The 23,648-nt window shown below is 33.4% G+C and overlaps 1 protein-coding gene and 1 pseudogene across 1 annotated transcript; one reads left to right on the top strand and one right to left on the bottom strand.

Moving 5' to 3' along the window:
• The first annotated feature begins 550 nt into the window (after positions 1-550).
• LOC143596155 (putative uridine nucleosidase 2) lies at positions 551-8,881 on the top strand (annotated as a pseudogene).
• Positions 8,882-9,255: 374 nt separating this feature from the next.
• On the bottom strand, positions 9,256-13,318 carry LOC143596160 (cysteine synthase-like). Its single transcript, XM_077075007.1, has 10 exons — positions 13,222-13,318; positions 12,948-13,057; positions 12,403-12,460; positions 12,029-12,292; positions 11,804-11,941; positions 10,989-11,040; positions 10,811-10,890; positions 10,618-10,677; positions 9,758-9,838; positions 9,256-9,528 (listed from the first exon to the last, which is right to left on the bottom strand). Exons 1-10 carry the CDS (start codon positions 13,261-13,263, stop codon positions 9,436-9,438), a joined length of 978 nt encoding a protein of 325 aa, XP_076931122.1. The 5' UTR covers positions 13,264-13,318; the 3' UTR covers positions 9,256-9,435.
• Positions 13,319-23,648: the final 10,330 nt, after the last annotated feature.

Genomic DNA, 23,648 nt, shown 5'->3' with positions numbered 1-23,648 from the left:
TTTATGTCAAATTGTGTTGGAAATGATCGATGCAAATCTACACCAAATTTGATATTCTTGTGGAGATCAAACTCAGTCAACAACATTCTTCCACTTTTCACTTTTGACTTTTGAGATTCTCTCCTCACATGCTTAGCTTCCAATCATTTCCACTTGCAATCCATATTCATCCCCTCATAAACTAATCACTAAACAACAAGTCATCCAGAAGCAGTAGGTAAGCTTCTCTAAACACTCCAAAAATGGAGCCATTGTAAACTACAAATCTTCAACTCGTTTTCATAGATTCAAACCGGACAAATTTCGCACCAACTAATTAAGATGCTACCTAGCTAGCTAGCCATGTGATTAAGGAATCAAACCTACCCCAATCATATGTTTTCAAGCAAACTATATTATTATATACTCTCCATGCATGTGGTTGTATGTATTTAAGCATGTTTGATCAACTCACATAGCATTCGTTATTCGCAATCAATCAATGATGAATATGACTGGCTTGCAACAACTGATCGAAAGATATCAAAACAAGGGCTACAAGAAGCTAACAATGGGGAAGAAGCCATTGTTGAAGAGAGTGAACAGAAGATTCAAGGGTTTTAGGTTATTGGTGACTCGTAAACTCAAGTGGAGGAGTTTTTGGATGGCGGTGATGCCATCGAGGAGGACGATGAAGATATATAGTGATATGTTGAACCAGATGAAGGTTGATGGTTCGTATCCCACAATTGTTTTCTCTTGTCACTGGGGGCTTCCGGTGCTTTCTCATCCTACTTCTAGTTGCAGAAATACTAGTGTTTCTTTGTATACAAAGCATCCGATACTAGCATAGTATTTACTGATTTTGTTATTGATCAATATCAGCTACTATATGTTTTTGGTGTGTTCTTTTTGTTCATTTTCAATAGATTTTGATTCTTTTTAAGTAAATGTTTAATGATCATAAATCGAGCAATAATATGTCCATCATCGGAAAAAAAAATGTAACATACAACAATACAATGTACGTTTTAACTTGTGAAGGGGTGACAAGATTGAAAATGAAAAACAGATCGATTATCGATAGCATAAAAAGTGGCATTAGTTTGTGTTAAATAAATGTAAGATCATGATAGATTACTCATATAGTCAACTTTTGTTTTAGAACGGCGGAACTCCTGTCAATACTCGAGTGAGTCATTTTAAGAGGGGATATCAATCGTCCGTATCGATTTTTACGCTACAAACTCGACTCACTCAATAACACCATCAAGGAGGTAATTCACTACTGTGTAAAAACTCATTGAGTCAGTTTTCAAATCTGAGACCTCGAGGATCTCAAACCTTAACAATCACCTCTATGCCATGGATTAGAAGACCAATTAACCCACAAAACAAAATTAGATATAATATCATATTTACCTAATATAAATTAAAAATTAACAGTATCAAACAAAACAAAATTGATATACTTTCATATTTACCTAATATAATTTAAAAAATAACAATATCAAATATATGGGGTTTGGATCAAATACAAATAAAATAAACGTAAGTAGATGTTATGAGTTGACATGTAGTTAGTGTAATTATGTACTAAATATTGTAACTAAATATCACGTTGTGAAAATAATTACTCTAGGGTTTATGCTTAGTCTTAATGTCCAGTTATATAATAACTCTAGTAATTACTTCAGTAGCAGTTATTTTCATAACTAGAGTAATTATGTAAGTAGATGTTATGACTTAACATATAGCTAGAGTAATTGTGTACTAAATATTGTGACTAAATATATAACTGGAGTAATTGCTTTTATAAGTAGATTAATTATGTAAATACATACTCAAAACTTCATCAGATTCAAAATATATGATTTCATGATTACTCTAGTTAAATAAATAATTACTTTAGTTATGACTAAACAATTACTCTAGAGTAGTTACATAATCACTATAGAGTTATTATCCCATCTTCTTGTTCTACGTAATTACTTCAGTAGTTTCAATTGATTGATTAGTGTGATTTGCAGGTTCAATTAAGCAATCAATGATTCGCAAAGATTTGATTTCATTAGTGAGCTATCATTTATTGATCGTAACTTGACGCAACACTCAGATGAACGAGTCACTTTTGTGTTCCTTATATTTAATATAAATTATAAAATTGCCACCACCACTTTTTTTTATATTTTTTTTCCGTTCGCACGATACAATAATTCAATTTGTATTTTAACTTGCCCCAAATACCTAAATATATGTTATAGAGAAAGATAAGCTATAAGAGTAGAGCATTCCTAATGGGTTCTTCAAAAGAGTGTATTTAGGGGTGTTCATTGGATCGGATATCGGGTTATTCGGTTTATTCTGTTCGGATTGTTCGGATTTGAAAATTTTGGAACCCTATCCGAAATCCGATCCGATCCGAATTAGGGACATTCCTATCCGATCCGAATCCAATTCGGATCGGATTCGGATAATTTCGTCCGAATTGAATTCGGATCGATTCGGATCGGATTCGGATAATCCGAAATTATCCGAATAATCCGTATAACAAATATACAAACTTAAGTTTTATTAAATAAACATACAAAATTGAAAAATAAATTTAAACACTACAAGAACAAGGAAGTTAAGTAGTGTTAGAGAGTATATCAACGGAGTGTTATGACATTTTTGTCTATGGTGTGTTAGGTTGATTGAACAAATAATGAAGTTATGGTTATAAAGTTATTGTAAATGTTAATGGACTTGGCCATATGTCACACCCCGACCAAAGGCGGCGGAACATGCCGAGGTGTAACGATTGTCCATAAGCACATGACACTAATTAAAGTGACGGTATTTAATAAACTCATTTCATTTCACAACATCGAAAATGTCACATAACAATTATCCATAAAATAACCATAAACAAGATATCACAAAATATGGCAAATTGATATTGTTCATTTTTACTAATATCCTAAGGTCTTTGATGTCGTTTTCTTCACAATCATAAATCAACCAAGATGCAAACCTGCAACATTTCATAAAATAAAGTTTGTCAACACAAAGGTCGGTGAGCAATTCATAAGTTTAATCATATTAGTATATAATAAATATAGCCACAAAACTTGCATACGAAACGATAAATAAAAGTGGTAATACGGATAAATAGATATCGCTAAACACATTAGCGACACCTAGCTATAAGGGGATGCCAAATAGTCTAGGATTTTATAGTTATCGTTAATTGCATTACGTTAACGACACCTTGCTATAAGGGGATGCCAAATAGTCTAGGATTTTATAGTTCCACCAACCAAAAGCGATAAACACATAGGCATATAAGCATAGAACACCAAATCGAGCAATTATTTAGGTAAAGTATACAACTACGTTTGTGGTTTAAGATTCAAATATAAAGCATTTTGTTGAATAAGTATGAAATGTCACCCCCAAAATAAAAGATGGAAAATGGGGTATGAAGTACTCACCTTCAAGTGGTAAACTTGAAAGATGATAATTTGGAGATTTGTCGGAACGACGAGTTTAACGCACAATGCCTAAAAAGAAAAGAAGTCTTGAATTTAGAAAGTTGTCTTGAAGGTCTTTAAACAAAATAAATGTTGAGAAATGTAAATAATTAAAGTTCAAGGTTTAAAATATGACTATTTAAGAATTTATAATAATAACCCTTTAAAAATGTAAGTTTGCTCGAAACCGGGTTAAAGTATCTAACCTTAATATTTACTCAACATATGTTAAGTAATAAGGTGGGTAAAATGCAAGAATGCAAATCCCTTTGGAATAAAGATACTAAAACGAGTTTTTTTTATCGAGTGTTCGGGTTGTCGGTTCGGGTCTTGATAATTGGTCAAACCCAAAGTCAACTTTCCAAAATATTGAATGTTATGAGATAACTCAATAAAATTTAATAAGACTTAACCAAGTATGTAGTTCCATTGTTTTAGAGCTAACAACGCACGTTAAGCGAGTATTCGGTTTTGTCGGTCCAAACTTTGTTATGAGATCAAGTTGGATCCAACATTTCCAAGTGCTTAAGAAAATATTTAAAAATCAATTTGTAACTATTTTTAAAGAAATATACAAGTCTTGATGGCTAAAAAAACACACTTGTGTGTCTTAAGCGAGCAAGAATCGGTTTGGTTCGGTTTCCATCTCACAACAAGTTCATAGATGGTTTCCACATGTCCAAACACTAAAGAACTTGTATAATAATGTACAAATAAAACAATACCAAAAGTTAACAATAAAGTCTTTAAACAAAAGTTCGGTTTTCGGTTCGGATCGTGTTTCGGGTTAAGACCGAGGTAAGATTCTACGAACCCATAACCATAGAATTTGTAAAAATGATTTTAGAAATTTAGATCTAACACTAAGTATGTTTAAACAAACAAAACTAGTAACAAAGTTCGGTTTACGGTTTAGAGCTATTTACGGTTAAACCGAAGCATAGACTCTTAAAAACCTACAACCATGGAACTTGTAAACATGACCAACAAACTAAAATAAGCAAGATTAATATGTATGAACAAGTTATATAGATGTATATATATCAAGGACACGAAGTCCTCCATGAAGCCTTGCCTTATGGGGTCCGAAACCTCACCGACCGGAATCGGAGAAGTAACTACCAAAGGTAAACAAGGGGTGTATATTATATATATGTTGCACAACCATAAACAAGTATTAATAAGGCTACATAAACTAATTATGATGAAATACCAAAATCCTTCAAGAACACTTAAGAAGATAACCTTGAATCTTTGATGTTTGAGAGAGTTTTTTTTTTGGAGTTGTAGCAAGGGAAAATGAAGAGGAAAGGTGGTGTATATATAGGGTAATGTTGGTGGTCAAATATGGGTGTGAGACACAAGAGTTTTCATGCAAAATGGATCAAGACAAAAACACAAAACAACAAAAAAATAATAATAAAATAAATAAATAAATAAATAAATAAATAAAAATAAAAATAAAGGTAGGATGTTTTCAAGACCCAACAAACAAGCGTGAAACAATATTGTAACATAAATCCATCATTTTGATTATAACATAAGCTTCGGTTTACAAATCGGGTCGGTTTACATAATAAACAAATACAAAAACGAATACAAACATGACCCGAAATTGACGAATGTCACACCATATACACTAATAACATGTTATATATTCGGATTATTCGGATATCCGAATAATCCGAACTATCCTGAATTTTTTGAAATCCATATTCGAATCCGATCCGAATTAGTTATTCGGATCGGATTATTCGGGTTTCAGTTTCGGTTCGGATTTCGGATTTTTTGAACACCCCTAAGTGTATTTTCTATTTTTTAGAATATGGTTGTGAGTAGAGCATAGAGAAAATTTACTGTTCATAGTTAGATTTATAGAAAGATAACAATAAAGATATAAAAATATTATTTAATTAAAAGATAGAGAGAGAATATAATGATTTTTAGTGTAATTTTAAGATGACAAAGAATAGAGGAATGCTCTTATCATTACAAATATAAACTGTTTCATCAAAACGGTTAGTTAAAAAATGATATTATATTTTAGGTGGCGATTAAAATTTAAATAATAAAGACAAAATAATAAATAAATAAAGGTAGTTAGTTATAAAATGATATTATATAGGTGACGATTAAAATTTAATAATAAAGACAAAATAAAAGTAGTTGAATAAATAATAAATAGTTGGGCCCATTTAAGAGGGCTTCCAAAAATTGACGAGCAAGACTACTAAAAGTAGAGCAGACTCACTCGCCTTGAAATAGACTGTGTTCGTTGTCTTAGGTGTCGGCACGACCCACGGTCTCAATACGATCATTGATAGGTCGCCTCTCACCCTGACAGGACGGGTTAAATCCTATTCTTCTACACACCATCCCTTTTTATAACTCACATTACTAGTCCGTCTATTCTCATCTCACTGATGTGGGATGGGAAAGTATCTAACATTTATGTATCACAGTCATATATCAATTTATTATAATTAGTAGTAGTTTTTATACAACTGTTAAACTTTGATTTCCTTTATTTTGCTTCATATACATGTACTTAGAGCCGAGGGTCTCTCTGGAAGCCACCTCTTTATTCCTTTGGATAGAGGTACGGTGTGCCTACATCCCACCCTCCCCAGACCCTACTTATAGCTTTGCTGTCGGTGAGATTTTACTGGGCTTGATTGATTGAGTCATATATCAATTTAATTTGATTACGTAATTAATAAACCACTGTTCACCACAATTAGAAAATCAGGGCAAGCAAATAGTTTCTAATCCATCTGTTCACCACAAGTCAATGCTTGCAACGCAGGCAATGTTTACACCACAATAGAAATATGCATTGCATTTGGTGGAAAAACCTCTTTATATTAATCAGTTACTTACTTGTAATATCTTATTTATATTTATGTGTTTTCTTAATTATATATATTACTTGGAGGTTACCGGAAGGCTCTCATGTTAGTTATAATAATGGTATATCTTCTTTCATATCTATTTTATTATGCACACTTCACAGCACGACTTCTGTAAAGTCAAAAATACGCTTCATGTACAATCAAAAGTAACAACTCTCTCATTTGTTTTACATATCAAAACTATATATCAAGTAAACTTTTCATATTTTATCAAATAAGCTAATCATGTACAAGTTGAATTAAGTTTACAAACTAGGCCTCAATTATTTTTTGCATGACCGAAAAGACCATTTAGAGCAAAAAGCTTATGACTTAGTTAAGATCATGCACAATGATCTTTTATAAACGCAGTAATATTAACACAGCTGTAAGTTTATCAATGAAAGCCAAACACTAAAACAAAAGTTAAATTCTCGTAAAAAAATATAAAAGAAAACGAGAAGGTTATAATTGACTTGTTTTTTATGAAACACGTTAATCTCAGATTTTGAGAAAAATATTATTGATGGGTAAATATAAAGTTTTAAACTTTTACACTGCATTCTTGAGTTTTTTATTTAAGGGTTCGAAAAAAAAAAGATAAAGAAAATTTTTTCTTTTTCATTCTTGAGTTTTTTTATTAAAAGAAAAGAAAGAAATGGAAAGAAAAGTTAGGGTATGTTTGGTTGAAGGTAATGGAATGAAGGGAGAATGGAATGGAAGAAGGAATGGAATGGACAAGGGAATGAAATGGATCATTACCATTCCTTTGTCTTGTTTGGTTAACCTTTAGGAATGAAATCAATTATTAATTTTTATTGTTTGGTATCCAAAAAAATTGTAGAAATGAAATAAAAATAATAAAAACACTTATATCTCAAAATACTTTTTAACCCCCCCCCCCCAAAAAAAAAAAAAACAAAACCCTACAATGACGACGGTGGTAGCTCCGGCGACGAAAATGGTGGCGGCGGTGGCGATGGTGGTGGCGGCGGCGGTGGTGGTGGTGCCAATCGTAGTGGTGGTGGTGGTTGTTAGGTGGTAGTGTTGTTGAGAAAGTAGGGTGAATGAGGAATGGAATGAAAAAAAAGAAAGGGGGTGGGAAGGAATGGTTTGATGGAATGGGATTCCATGTGTAATGGATGATTTCATTCCATTAAGCAACCAAACACCACTTTTTTCATTCCCACGTAATGAATCATTCCGTTCCTACTGTCATTCTTGCATACCAAATGCTACCTTAAGGTTTTTTTCCTTCAAAACTTTACAGCCAAATATGGCCTCTGAAGGAAAGTTTATAGTAATGTACACTATTACTAATTTACCATATCTTTTTCTTCCTATCTAACTCAATAATGAGGACATGATTGTAAAGTTGCAATTTTTTTTTCTTATCTTTTCCTTCCTATCCAACTCAAGAATGTGATTAGTACTTTCTTTTCTATTCTTTTATTTTAACTCGAGAATATCTTTTAAATATATAATTTCTTTTCCTTTCTTCCCCTATCCAATCTTATCATTTCTTTTCCTCGTATTTTAAACCCGAAATAATATGAAATTTTGAAGTTTTTGAAAAATAAGGGTAAAATGGTCGTTTCTTGAATTGTATCTATACCAATTGGTAATCTGATATATTAAGTAGTTTTTAAGGGCATATAAGATATTCTAACTTTGGATTGCGTATATATATATATGATATTTCACAAGTGCGTAAGGGTAAAATGGTCAATTCTTTTTTCTTCATGTGTGAAGAAAGCAACAAAGCTTCGAGTTGCAGACTTTGTTCACGGGTAGACGGGCTTGGAAACCAAAACTTCCCTCAGCCAAAGTCAAAGTTAGCAGCAGAATATTTGGTTGAGCAAGCTAAACTTACCAGCATTGTGGGGGTATAAAACACGCCACTTACCAGCATTGCATTGGTCTCATAACCTTATTTACTCATATATTATTCATGCAAGCAACTGTCTTGGTTGGAAGCATCTGGAACGTGTCTTTAAATTGATTGCAGGCTGTTAAGCTTGATCCTATGTTTACCAAAAACAGGATTGTGAATCCAGCTACAGAGGCTAATGTAAGCAATTCACTTTTGTAGGAATGTTTCTTTACATTAAATTGTGTTTAATTTACATTTTATGATATGCAGATATTTGGTGATCCAGAAGCTGCTGATATCGTGTTTACTTGTGGTGCTGATATTTTGGCTATTGGGCTTAATGTTACTCATCAAGTTATCCTTAAAGGTAATCATTTTTGTATATTTTGAATGCATCCCGTATTCTCACGTTTAATACTGATATTAAATCATCAGTTCATTAATCATCATGTGCAATATGTTTTAGATTATGATCGTGACATCTTGGCAGAATCGGATGGAATATTTCTAAAGCAAAGGTTTAATGAAGAGATGAATGGTGCAACAAACCGACGGTGAAGGTGGCAGTTACCGTGGATGCTACTGAGGGAGTTAAGTTGGTTACGGAACGCCTTACGTATTGATACCTAGCATCCTCATTCCTCAAGTTTCTATTTCAAAGCTAAATAACATGTACTTTGTTTATTAAATGTGAAGAGTTTCTTCTCATATTTGTATTATCATCAGTAGCAGCAAAGTAACAATCTTTCACATGTATTCCATTTTTTCTTTCTGAAAATGATGGATTAGAATCCACATTAATCATCCTACTTAGGTTACCTCAAATGATGCTGCAGAGTAAAAACTAATAACTATCTTTAAAAAGAAATTAGGAATAGCCAGTTTCGTTTACACTTTTTAAAACCGAATTCAGCGATTCAACATGTAGTTTTTGTCAAACCAACGAAACCAGATTGTTAACAAGTAAACGAATTGAATTATTTGAAATAACCACAAATGCTAGAAAAGGATATTAATATGATATAATACCGTTCAAAAAACAAACATTCCAAAGAAACATACAACGGGATGGAAAAAAATAGACCAAGGTGTCCCATGAAAAATAGACACAACATAACTCACAAATTAACTTCAAATAACTTAACGCAATTCCTCTTCAAATACAAAGCCATTGTGTTCAAGTCTCAAAAGTCATATTCTCTGCCTCATTCCGTATCGAGTCAAACAACACAGAAGACAGATATCGCTCCCCAAAACTCGGGAATACAGCCTGCAGTTAACGCACATAAAATCTCATTAGCTGCATACAAACACCACATAAGTAATAAATTTGCTATCTCTAGTCTCGTGACAAACTGACTATGATGTAACTGATTATTACGAGAGCCTGAATATGTAACCAATAATATCCTTCAAACGGATCGTTTTTCCATGTTCACATCACGTAAAGAACATTGCAAATATAAAATTAAATAAATGGAAATACTGAAGAAACTTACAACAATGAGCTTTCCAGCACTTTCAGGCCTCTTTGCAATCTTGATTGCAGCTGCAGCTGCAGCACCAGATGATATCCCCACCTGTAACAGATAGGGGCCGGCCCATTAGGGGTGAGCAAAAAACCAATTAGACGAACTGAAACTGAAAAGCTGAGCCAATAAAACATCGAAAATTAAGGTTTGTTTTCGATTACGGCACGCTCCAAAACCTAACAAACCACATTGAACTTGTTTGAAACTTTGTTACTTGATTCATGGCCCAAAATTCGTTATTTGGGCCAAAAGTTTAACGTCCAAATTCATTCAAGGTGGCTAACAAAAAACTTCAGTCCAAAAGTTTTAGACCCAAATTCATTATTTTGGGGCAACTTTTTCAGGCTAAAACATTTCTAGCCCAAATGGAAACTGAAATCCGACCAATTACCGAATTTCTTCAGTTTGATACCAAAACCAACCCAAGGGATGCACCTAAGGTCGCCCGCCTCAGAACATCAATAAGAAAATAAGCTTTTAATCATGAATAGCAAAGTGACACCGTTGGATAAAAATGATAAATTGACTCGGTTGGGTAACAGGTCAGGATCAAAACATGTATATTATGTCCCGGGCCGAGTCGGGTTGAACCAGAACACTTTTGTAAAACTCTTTAATGTTCCGTATATACACTAAAACTATATTATTTCAACATTAATCCAGCTTTTGCATAAAGCGGTTTAGGAGGTTGTATGCATTCTATTTGGCCCATTTCCCATTAATCTAATTTTTTAATTAGCCCATTTGACAGTTAGAGATGAAACATAACCCAAGTTAACCCATTCAAAAGTATTCAGAGATTCATATTGTGAGTAACTTTAACTTACAAGTAATCCTTCTTTAAGGGCAAGAAGCTTTGCAGTTTCAATGGCTTCTTCACTTGAAATCTTAACAAATATGCATAAAACGTCACATTAGTGAGACCAATCAACATCGAACATCAAATTGACAATTTCTAATTGTAGAAAATAATATGAACCCAAAAAGCCGTATTTAAAAGAAGTTAGGGGTGGGTCATACTTGAATAACTTCATCAATAAGATCGACTTCTAATACACCGGGGATGAATCCAGCACCAATCCCTTGGATCTTATGTGGACCTTACACAAGAGAAATAAGACAAAAATATTCATTAGTAAGCCCTCTAATATAATACAAGTTTAAAAAATTAAATAAAGAAATCAGCAGTGTAGCTTACCTGGCTTTCCTCCAGACAAAATAGCACTTTCAGAAGGTTCAAGGCCATAAAGCTGATTCCGAATGAATAAAATAAATTAATCAATTAATTAATTAGAGTTTATTTTATTGGTATCGGGTTGAACAAGTATACGCGAAAATTTAGCTAAAACTGAAACAAGTCAAATGGCTCAAACGAGTCAAAAGTCGTCGCATGTGTCTTAAATGCTTACAATATCCTAAATGCGTATAAGATATTATTTGTAGTGATGGTTTATGCATTCAACCAATATAACCGAACATAATAAAATACCGATGGGTCAGTTTAGTGTTTTTTTGAAAACCGAAATTAATCGGTCGGTTTGGTTATCAATATTTCCATAACTGATAAAACAGACCCAAACCAAGTTTTAGTAAATCCATGGTTAACCAAAACCGACCAACTTATTTCGGTTTTCAAAAAAAAAAGATTAACCAAGTTTTAGTAAATACATGGTTAACCGAACTAACCCAATACGTAATTACGTATAACCGAATGATACAATATTACAATGTTAAATGGTAAAACTTAAATTATACAAGCCCAAATGTGTTATTACAATTCATTTAGTGGTTAAAATGTTCATGCCCATACTTTCAGGCCCAACTGCATAAATTTAGAGCCATTTTGGCCAGGCCCAAACATTTCAAAACCAAATCTGGTTCACAATTAACCGACCTATAACCTAACCAACATGTAAAATTGATTAAACATAACCGACTTAGACGAAACATATCTGTTATCATTCTCCGGTTAACCAAAAGTTCGGTTATGGTTACAAGTAAAGGAAATCAAACCTTTATGTTAGGGTTTTGCTCTTTAAGATATTTCCCTGCACCCGTAATCGTACCGCCAGTACCAATGCCAGAAACGAGAGCATCAATTTTCCCATCTGAACCTTTCCAGATTTCAGGTCCAGTTGTTTCATAATGTATCTAAAAGATTCAAAAAAAAAGTCAATCTACAGTTGTAACATAAATATAATAGCAACAATAACAATGATGATAATAAAAGAAAAGTACCTTTGGATTAGCAGGATTCTCAAACTGTTGAAGCATGTAAGCATTTGGTGTTTTAGCTATTATCTCCTCGGCCTTCTGAAGAGCACCTTTGACTCCTTTAGCAGGGTCAGTAAGGACCAACTCAGCGCCAAAAGCACGGAGAACAATTCGTCTCTCAAGACTCATTGATGCAGGCATGGTGATGATGAGTTTGTAGCCCTTGGCTGCAGCCATGAAGGCTAGCCCAATGCCCGTGTTGCCACTTGTTGGTTCAACAAGGACACTCTTTACCGATAATACAACAAAAAATATGTCAATCGTAACTACGAAGTATGAAGACTAAAGTATAAATGCACAATGTTGTTCAAGAATCTATGAATGATATTCTAACATACCACTCCGGGTGTTATGAGCCCCTTTTTTTCAGCTTCTGTGATCATGCTGTAACCAATCCTGCACACGCAAAGTTTGCACAACCATAATCAAATTCATATCATATTATCACCCTTACAGTTACTTCCTAGGTGGTTAGTTGTCTTTCCTCTTTTCTATGTTACTACTATTACTATTTTAACTACTTTTGTTAACGGTAGTCTACTATTATTAGTTATCTCAGTAATTTTTGTGATGCTTTTCCCTAGTCACGCTATACGTTATGTGTGTTATTATACTCCTGAAAGAATTATATTTTTTGTGTACTAAATAACTGAAAACAAGATCTCTTTATATAGAGATTAAATGATGTAACAAAACGCTAATAACTATCACAACATTCAAACAAGATATAAAACAATAACCAAATAACAAACATAAAGATAAATCGTAAATCAAACCATAACAGCTCTGATAGATAATAAACTCGGTTCTACAGTTTGCCTTTAGGTCAAAGGTCAAATTCAAGTAGTTGTAATGAAAATAATCGAGTGATAAACAGACACACCTGTCTTTGACACTGGAGCAGGGTTCCATGGATTCCAGTTTGGCCGCAATCCGGCCGACACATCCATCGACAACATTGTTGAGATAAACCAAAGGAGTGTTACCAATCAACTGCATGTATATAATAATGAATTCAAAAGCTAATCTAACTAATTAACTAACTAATATCTGTTTAAAGTAACATCAGGAGGTATAATCAAAGATCTGGTTGTTAACATATATTCATTCAAATTTCAGGGAAATTGAAATCACATACAGTCAGCAGACTGACTTACTTCCGTAACATCCTTGGCGATCGCACTCTTTCCTTCCGCCATAGTTTCACTGGAATCACACAAATTCAAGCTTAATTAACAACTATGTGCTGGATTGCATCATAAACAGTTGGCGGAATTAACAAAACAGATAAGAAATATGATATTTATTAATTATATTTGCCACGAGTTTAACGAATGCAGTAGTTTTTTTTTTTAAATTAATTAATGAATTGATTTTACTATCTATCTGCAAATCAAATGGAATGAAAGATACCTTTGTGGAGAACGATTACAAGATGAAGCATCTTGTTAATGTTGCATTTATAAGTAAATGAAAATGGACTTTCGTGAGCTTCAAGGGCTAGCGATCCAGTCAAACTCTCAAATTCCATTACAGCCAGATTTTCTTTTGGTTATAGCTACAATAAATTTGTCTTATCATGTTTTTTTTTGTGTTATTTTGTAATTCAAAATTTTCAAACTATTTAAAACTTGTATTTATTGGTATTTAACTTGGTTTAACTTATTTTATAATTTCATAACTTTCAATTATGTCAAATATCCCTTAGAAATCTTTAAAATCGCTTAAAAAGACTAAAAATCGTATTTTTTGGAACTACATGCTAAAGTCAAACATCTTTGACTAGTTAATTTCTCATGCTTCTGGTCGGAACCGACTTTCGGTCTAGAAGACTTATTTTTGTAACAAAATTTTAAGGCTACTGATCAAAACCCGACTTCCGACTCGCTGTTCAGATTCTGGTCAGTACCAGCTCGCTTAAACGTTTAATTTAACATAACCGGAGTTCTAAACATCCGTTTGGATCGATTCCAGCGGCATTTTAGAACCTGAAACTTTGAGATATGATAATATAAGTAAAAACGAACTTAATGTCTCTGGAATCGATCCAAACAGATGTTTAGAACCCCGATTATGTTAATAAGAACAATAAATAATAATAATAATAACAATAATAATAACAAATAATAAATTAAAAAAATATATCAGAGGCGCGTATAGGGCTATACACCCCTTCTGATAATAAGACAAAAAAACATAATAAGACAAATTTGGTGGGTTTTTTCTAAAAAAAACCCACTAATACGCCCCGTATAGCTCTAGAAAACCCCTTTCTTCTTCCTTTCCTTTTTCCCGTAAATTACTATTAACAATTTACGATTCTATATTTAAAATTTGACCCCTTTAGTCTCTATCCTTGTATTTTCGTTACATGTTGTGTCCCTTTGTTTGTTAAATTACCAATTTGCCCATCGGCCATCGATCTTTTAAGTTACCAGCAATCACTATTTAAAAGTTACTTGTTATAGTTGGATGTGAAGGACATCTATTGTTTAAAACGAATTATTTTTTTTTATTCATTATCTATATCTATTTTTTGTCTAAATAAGATTCTCTTAACAAAAATGAAATTTAGATTTAGATATGTTAAAGATCAGTAAAAATTGTATAAAACAGTATGTTTGTAAGATATGGGATTAGTCTTTTACATACATCAATGTAACTATCATTATATTTCTTAGTTTTTCTTTAAATGGCAGTTTTAAAAACTTTATAAAACATTTTTGTGGGTTTAGCGTCAGCTAAGCCTACTTCTATATAATAGACTAAGTTACTAGATGGTAGTCTCAGCCTAGATTATTTCGGCTCAGTCTTAAAAAACTAATTTTTTGAGCCATCGGCTAAGCATGCATGTGGGATGAGATGACCAGCTGAAACAACCTGCAAGCTGGCTCTATTGGCTAGTGATGCATCTTGATAGGCTTAGTCGGGATCTTCGAAATACTCGTCTTTGATTGGATGAAATGAAAGATGCGTACGCGATTTGTAGGCTGAAAAAGCATATATGTTCTAGTAAAATCCTAATGAACTATATATATGTTGGTAAATTTCCCATAAAATAATTGATGTAACAAGAGAGGTGTATGGACCCCTTTTAGATACATATAGTAGACCTAAAATACAATGTAATCTTTTGTCGCAATCAATTCACGTGAATAAAACTATTGTAATTAATGAAATTTAGTTTTACTATACTTTAATATTAAGTTCATTTTATGTACTTGATTATTATGCAATAAAAATCAGATTTTTTAAAAAGAAAAATTGATGATAGTTTTGTTGATTACATGAGATCGTCCAAAGTTGTTAAAATTTTGTCCAACTCAACTACAATAGCCATCACTTTAATTTATCTAGCCTATGAGGTTGGTTCGGATTTGTAATTAGTTTCGGCGCGCATAAGCTCCCTTCCTCATGGCAATTGCCCGTCTGACTTATTATAATAGGACATCTTGCTTATTTATACTACTAGCGTAAGATAAACAATTTTAAGTTAGTATGCTATAGAGAAATAATATCATGTGAAATAATATTGGAAAATCTTAATATTGAGATTTTTTGTATGAATTTGAATTCCACACGTTATGTTCAACAAAAGAGATTTGGAAGTGGATGGTTGATCACACATTAAGACTTGGAAATTTCCACAAGCAATAATACTTTTGTATATATGTTGAAAGTTATATACATGTGAGTGAGATGGCATACATGTTAAGCCAAAGCAGGTTGGACTTTTTGAAACGTAAATATTTATCTTTTTTCTTTTTTTCTTCTTTCTCACCATCACCACAGACTATAGAGAGAAAGTTATGGACACAAGATGAATCTCTATTTTTCAATGTAAATATCTTTAATCACTTATGGCTTTAAAGGAAGGAAAAAGAAAATGAGAAACAAGTTAAGAAAAAAGAAAAGTAATTTGTATATTGTGAAAATTAAATTTGTACTCTATATTATTTGGGCATTCTGTTAGAGTGTTAGAACCTTTTTTGTGTTGTAATAACAAATGCCTAAATAAGTACACAAATTTCTCAAAAGAAAACTAACAAAACATAGAGTTGTAGGAGTCCATAGAAGAGGGACTAAACATCAGAGAGACATAATCTTAGTCTGCTTACTTGCTATATATACCTTTTAAATAATTAAATATCACATTTGTTATAGTCTTATAGATATATAATTATTAGTTGGAAGATGTAACAAGATAAATATTTGTATTTGAATTTAAGTTTGAAAATATCACATTAAAATAAAGAAATTTTATAAATAATAAACAAGATTTAATAAGTTTTAGAAATTAAATTTCATAAAAGAATAATAATAAAAAGGAAAGAAAAAGAATATATATATATATATATAGGGTTAGGTAGGGGTGTTCAAAAGAATCCGTATCCGAATTATCCGACAATCCGAATCCGAATTATCCGAAATTTTGGATATCCGAATCCCGGATCCGAAAATTCGGATTCGGATACCAATTTTGGAATTTTTCGGATAATTCGGATATCCGAAATATCCGAAAGATTAAATTTAATATTTTTTTATTATATTTTATATACCATTATTCATAAACAATGGAACAAAATCCCTAATTCATAAACACTCTACTCTGAGTTATCCCTCTACAGCCGTCACACCACCTCCAGCCCTCTTCTCACCTCTTTCTCACCTTTAATGGAGGCGTCCACCACCTCCTCTCAACCGTCAGCTACCTCTGGCGACGACGTCTATTCGTCCAGTATTAATTGTCGTGGCCTTCTCCTTGATAGACAAAACCAGTGGAGGAACGAAAGACAAAGGTTTCTCTCCAAATCTCAAGTCCTCCACCATGACACTCTCCTTGTTTGATTGTTAATTAGTTATAAATTTGTTTCAGATTTTGTTGGTTGTATTATAGACTTTGTTTGTGATAGATTACAGACTTTAGTTGAATCACATATTGTTAGATTTTTTTATTTCAGATTTTCGGATATACGTTTCATTATCCGAAATTTCGGATATCCGAACTTCGGATATCCGAAATTTCGGATACTGATTCGGATAGTGAAATTCACTATCCGAAATGTTCGGATATCCGAAACCCCAGATATCCGACTTTGAACACTCCTAGGGTTAGGTTAGAATAAAAACCCACTTGAAATGTGAAAACTCTAGAAACTCATTCTCAACCACATGTTTTTAATTAAAGATTAAATCTTGTGGTCCACAATTAAAGTTAATAAATAATGTTAAAGTTTTCTTACACTTTCTCTCTCCTGAAAACATATATATAAATTACTAAAAAATGTAAAAAAATAGCAAAACTTTTTTTTCTTTATGTTTCGATATTTTGTATTAAATGTAACGACATATATTACATGTAACAAAAAAAAACGATGTTACATAGGGTTTTCACGGGTTTTCACAACTCAAGTGGGTTTTCATTTTAACCTTACCCTATATATTATAGGGTAAGGTTAAAATGAAAACCCACTTGAGTTGTGAAAACCCGTGAAAACCCTATGTAACATCGTTTTTTTTGTTACATGTAATATATGTCGTTACATTTAATACAAAATATCGAAACATAAAGAAAAAAAAGTTTTGCTATTTTTTTACATTTTTTAGTAATTTATATATATGTTTTCAGGAGAGAGAAAAAGTTATATCTATATTTACATTTTTTATTCACTTTAATTGTGGACCACAACATTTAAACATTAATTAAAAACATGTGGTTGAGAATGAGTTTTTAGAGTTTTCATAACTTAAGTGGGTTTTCATTTTATACTTAGCCTATATATATATATATATATAGAGAGAGAGAGAGAGCAAGGTTAGAATAAGAAGTGGTTTTTTCCTAAAAAGTGTAAGAAGTGATATGGACCATTGGATTAGATTAAACACACAAGGGTAAGATGGTCAATAACCAAAAACTATAATTATGGAATTAAAATCTAAATTAATATTGATTCCCATTTTTATAATCAGATTTTTTTTAATCGTTTCATTCTCCTGCATCTAAATTAATTGTGATTCCCATTTTTATGATCACGTTACCCACTTTTCATCACCATCCACCACCTGCAACCCTAATTTCATCTCACCAAAACACCGCTGCAATTCCGGCCAAACCTTAAAACCACCGCTCACCATCGTTGCCACCGCCGGGTGCTACTCACCGTCAGTCAGAATTGACATGACTACCATCGTCATTGTCGTCTTCAACCTTAGGTACCACCGTCATTACCACCATCGTTTTCAACCGTTATTTGGGATGGGAAAGTTATGATTTTGTGCTAAATGGGTTGATTAATTCGTATGTTGTTTTTGGTTGGTTAGAGGGGTGTCGAAGATTGTTTGATGGGAGTTTGTTACATGGACTGCGATGATAAATGGGTATGTGAAGTTGTGGAAAGTGGAGGTTGCACGCCAATTGTTTGATGAAATGCCGAAGAGGAATAGCGTGTCGTGGAGTGTTATGATTAACGGGTATGTATTGGTCGGGTTGTTTAAAGAGGGCTGGATCTGTTTAATAGTGTGTGTTTTTTTAAGTGTAGTGTTCTTATCCTTTATATAGATCTGTCGGTGTTGTTACCATCCCAAACCAGTTATATAACTTTCTGTGGGCTTTTCGTTCATATTTAATGATTGTTTATTAATTTAGTGTGTTTCTGTTTACTGTTGGTGGGTTATTATAACCCTAACATTTATTTCACCGTCTATATTTTTTATGTTAATATTTAAGGATACTTCATTAATTTAGCGCGTTTATGTGAAAGTGTATATCGCTCATCGGCTTTTTATAAATATGTTGGTGTGTTATTATGTCATTAACACTAACTTGAACATTTGTGTGCTTGTTAACATTGAATGAGATAGGTTTGCTGCGCACACTGGTGTCCCCAAACCAGATCAAATCAATATACATGCTCCAATTGGTGTAAAGAATAAAGGGCGCGGGCTTCCAATTCGGTTTAGGTCTTTACACGAGCAAGCCATAAGTCAAAGTCAGTTGGAAAACCCCACAAGGACCTGGAAAATATGTCATCAACCTGGTCATGACTCCCGTAATCATCACATGTTTGTGATCAAAGACGACAATTCGGGGGGGGGGGGGGGACGAGCTCCTCTCAAACTGAATATATGAAAGAATAGTTTCTTTGTTAACATTTTTTTATTTGGTTGAATTATTTACAAAATTATCACTTTTATTATGCTTTGGTTTATTTTTATTATATGAAACACCGGCTATATGTTTCGATCATTCGTATTAATTTCAAGTATGGTTTGTGAAACTATAGTTCATTATTTTATTTTGTGGTTTTTACCATATTGTTCATCTAAAACAGAGCAACATTGGTGTACTTTGACCCAGTTTGTATTTATTATACTTCTCACTTCAGGTGTTTTGTAACGTCAAATAAGTACCATTCTTTAATCTTAAAAACATTTTCATGTTGTTAATATGCGAGAAAATTAGTTAACCGATGCACGATTAGGCTCATTTACATGCAACTTAAATTTGAAAAAAAAACGCACTTTCTTTTGAATTTCATTTCAAAGTGTTATAAGCTACCACTTCGCTTTATATCGTCATCCACAAAGAACACATAAAATCTTTGCATATCAGTCAAAATACCAAAACATAAAACAACCATAACATAAACATTAACTTACTTAACTTAACCCATGTTTTCAGAAACAATCTAAAACCGTAGCCAAAATATCCATAAACCATACTACATCTTAGGAAGCTTAAACGCATTCATCCAAACAAGTTTAACCAAAAAAAAAAAAAAAAACATGACTGCGCATGCCATATCAACCTAGCTTCAAGTAATCCAAGATCCTCGACTCCGCCATCTTTTCCATTTTTTATTTTTCATCTGCAGCAAGTTTATTTTGAAATGCCATGCAGTTCCTTAACCAGTATTCGTTCTCTTCTCAGGAGGTGTTACAAAATCATCATTAGAACAAATTCTCTTTGGTGTGTTTTTATTAGACATGCATATAAAAATTAGCTTGACATCAGTTACACAATTAAAGTACTCCCTACATGCATGCTTCAAATATTTTTGTAAACAAAACGTCTTACAGTTAAAGAAAGACTCCTTCAAAGGTGGTTATGGAATTCTTGAACCAGTTGTGGCTGAATTATTTCCATTCATATTCATTTGTTTGTCTACATAAAAAAGCAAACATAACTCAACAACATCTTAACATCAAAACAAACTTATTAATTTCTCATTTTCATTACCTTTCATGTTAATTGGTTTATGGAACTCTATCCCACTCCCATCTCAAACTTGTGTAGGCTATTTTTGGGCTTTTCCGAACTACACAAATTGTACATACTATTAGTTTCGACAAATACACAATTTAAATTTCGCAAAAAACCATAACAATTTTCCACAACAACACACAATAACAATTTAACACAACAGTTAACTATCTAAGTCTTACACAAACATAAAGATCATACACAAACAAAAAAACCAAAAACAAGAAACCACAACCAGCGAACAAGCAAACAGCCGGAAATTTTTGAAACACCCTAACACACACCAAATCAAACGACAACCAAAGAAACTCACATTCCAACTCAGTACAACACATTCACACAAGCACAACATATATTTGAATTACAAAAACACATCAACCTTGTTTTTTTTGTCCTGTACCAAACACCTACCAAAACCACATTATAAAACACATTAAGTGTGTTGCTGTACCACAATGCGCAGCTACAAACACCACCACTAACAGTCAGTCAAAATAAAAAAACCCGAGAAATTGGGGGCTACCAAATTACCGAATGAATACAAAATGTAAGACATGGCCCCACCTTAATTCTTCATCAATATTGACATCGCGATTACTCGGGGACTTCGTCTTATCCATTATCGTTCAATTACAAAAACCGATTGAAGTTAAGTAAAACACGCACAACGAAAAATCACCGGAATAACACTTCGACGATAATTAACAAGGACGAAAAAACATTATCAAACCAATAACAACCTGTAAACAATTTGAAAAAAAAAGCACCTCCAAACAACCAATAACACAGTAATCGATAACACACTATCACCAACCTGTAACCAAACAATAACACGTCCAATATCACACGACGCACTAGCACCTACCGATAGATGAACACACCATAACCTAGATTGGGGTTTTTTCATAATAGCAGTTAGAATTGGGGGGGTTTTTTTAAGTCACACCTTCATTATTAATCAATAGCGTAGTCGGCTTCCTTGGTGATTTTGATTCCATTGGCTTCGTCAGAGATGAACACACAGCCGTCTGCTCTGTTTTTTTTTATTCCATAAGAGAATTAAAGAAATTATTAGAGAGAGAAAGTGAAATATCAAATAAACAGCTTAAAAGCAGGACTTTCTAAAACACTATGGTTGACCATTTGAATGTAATACTAACATAAAAAGACCTTCTTACCCCTAACTCCCTTTAAATAACCAAATAAAATAAAACACAACGCATAAAAAACACACTTTCCATCTCGACCACTAGATCATCTAATCTGACGCACCAGATACCTTCTTACATTTCTTAGACACACTCCACTTCTTATTATAACTCCACCATATATATATATATAAAATTGGACAATGAACTTTGCACATAACATTGTCAAGATTCAACTAGCTTATAAACCACCGCTCCACCAGATCATATGGTTGGAAAAAATAAAAAAAAGTAGGACCTCAACCATCCAAAGGCATAATCAGAAAGGGTTAGCAGACTAAGTGGTTTTTATAAATCGTCAAACCGATAAAGTCGGCCGATCCAACTAACCCAGCTGAAGAAACGTGGATCGACTTACTAGTAGACGATCAACTTTCCTCGGGTATGAGTATACTATATCACCGATGGTTTTCCGGAGTATGAATTCTTCCACCTACAAAACGAGCAGCACCGTGAACTTACCCCTCAGAAAGGGACAGAGGGGTCCTCTTTGGGGTAACCCTCCGGTGTGAGAATAAGATATTGTAGGAGAAGATAATAATAATCTGAAAGTGAGTAAGGACTTAGAATGTATTTTCTTGCTTACCTCCCCTTGTGGAGGTGGTGTGGTATTTATAGTGTTAGGGTTTCCAATGACTGGGCTCAGACCCAATTATGGCCTTTTTGGCCTCCTCCTATTGCTTCGCGCCACGTGTCCTTAGGACACCTGGTGCTTTTTCATTGATTATTCTCTGACCAAGGTATTTCACCTGACCCATGTGCAATCACGTGGTAGCACATGGGTTTTGCTGAGTTGTCCACCCTTCATTGGCAGCTGTCAACATCAGCATATTCTTTATTCCTTAAAGGATACCTTCTGGAAGGTTGTCTGATGAGCACAATCATGGTTGTCCTTATCCTGATTTGGATAAGGACGTGGTTGATTATGTGCATGTGTGATATGCGCCTATCCTGGGGATGCGCGAGGTCTTCTCTTTATTCTCACGCGCAGATGTTTCATGCGCAGATGTGATATGCGCAAGCATATGTAATATGCGTGAGCATATGTGATATGCGCCACGCGCAGATGCGCCACGCGCAGATGTGATATGCGTGAGCATATGTGATATGCGCCACACGCAGATGCGCCACGCGCAGATGTGATATGCGTGAGCATATATGATGCGTGAGCATATGTGATACGCGTGAGCATATGTGATGCGTGAACATATGTGATATGCGTGAGCATATGTGATATGCGCCATGCACATAGGTTTTGGCTTTGTCTCTTCATGACATCCTGATTTCAAGCCTCTTGTCTATATCTTGTGGGTTGACCCGCCCCGCTCGATGTTAAGACGGGTGCATACCTCTTCACCAGCCAACCCTGTTAGATTGGTTTGTCGTTTTCTAAAACAGTTAGCATAAATGTATAATAGTGTTCGTCCAAAACTATTTTCAATGAATAACCTTTATAGTCCGAGTTAGAAACATTTATTTTCGGTTTGACATCGAAGCCGACACATCCTTTGACGTCGCAAACGAAATAGTTGTTGACCTGGACATCGAATCAAGATGTTCACAGGATAGCCGACATGATCAACGATGAAATCTTGTGCATGGTGCCCAGTTGGCAAACGGGATTAAACTTATTACAAGAAAAACGTCGGTCAGAAGCAATCAACGGTTCAATACTAATTATTAGTAATAGTCATAATAGCAATAAAATAGGTTATTTTTAGATAAGATAAAAAGGCATTTGTGCTAGTAAATATAACTTAGAAAATTTTATAGAAACAACTTGATCATTTTAGGAAAATTAAATAACAAAAGGAGAAAATAGGGAGCCAAGATTTAAAGTCTTTTTTTACTTTAAACGTTATATATTCAAACAAAATAATACAGCCCATAAACTAAAAGATAACTTTACAAAGAATATGCTCTTTGAGAGACGACAAACTGAGGACTGGATTTGTCAAAGTCAAGCCTCAACTGTATGTTAACATTTGTACATTTTAAGTCACATATTTCTTTGCTAAATAATTGGGTGCTTCAAAAAATACAAAATTTGATTTTGGCATTGTTCTAGTATTGATTATATATACGTAACTATTCATCAAATAAGGCTGGGACG

This window comes from Bidens hawaiensis, unplaced genomic scaffold, assembly GCF_021521415.1.
Source record: "Bidens hawaiensis isolate Kalapana, Puna unplaced genomic scaffold, B.hawaiensis_p1.1 tig00046119_1, whole genome shotgun sequence".
In the NCBI taxonomy this organism is placed as follows: Eukaryota; Viridiplantae; Streptophyta; class Magnoliopsida; order Asterales; family Asteraceae; genus Bidens; species Bidens hawaiensis.
The sequence above is the reverse complement of the archived record's forward strand: the minus strand, read 5'-3'. Positions and strand labels throughout refer to the sequence as shown.

Bases quoted from the DNA above. Each gene is read 5' to 3' on its own strand.
- LOC143596160 (XM_077075007.1), bottom strand. From the start codon at position 13,263: ATGGCGGAAGGAAAGAGTGCGATCGCCAAGGATGTTACGGAA. The intron at 12,293-12,402 runs GTATGTTAGAAT...TTATCGGTAAAG, and splicing joins GGCTCATAACACCCGGAGTG to AGTGTCCTTGTTGAACCAAC. The intron at 10,891-10,988 runs GTAAGCTACACT...CTCTTGTGTAAG, and splicing joins TTTGTCTGGAGGAAAGCCAG to GTCCACATAAGATCCAAGGG.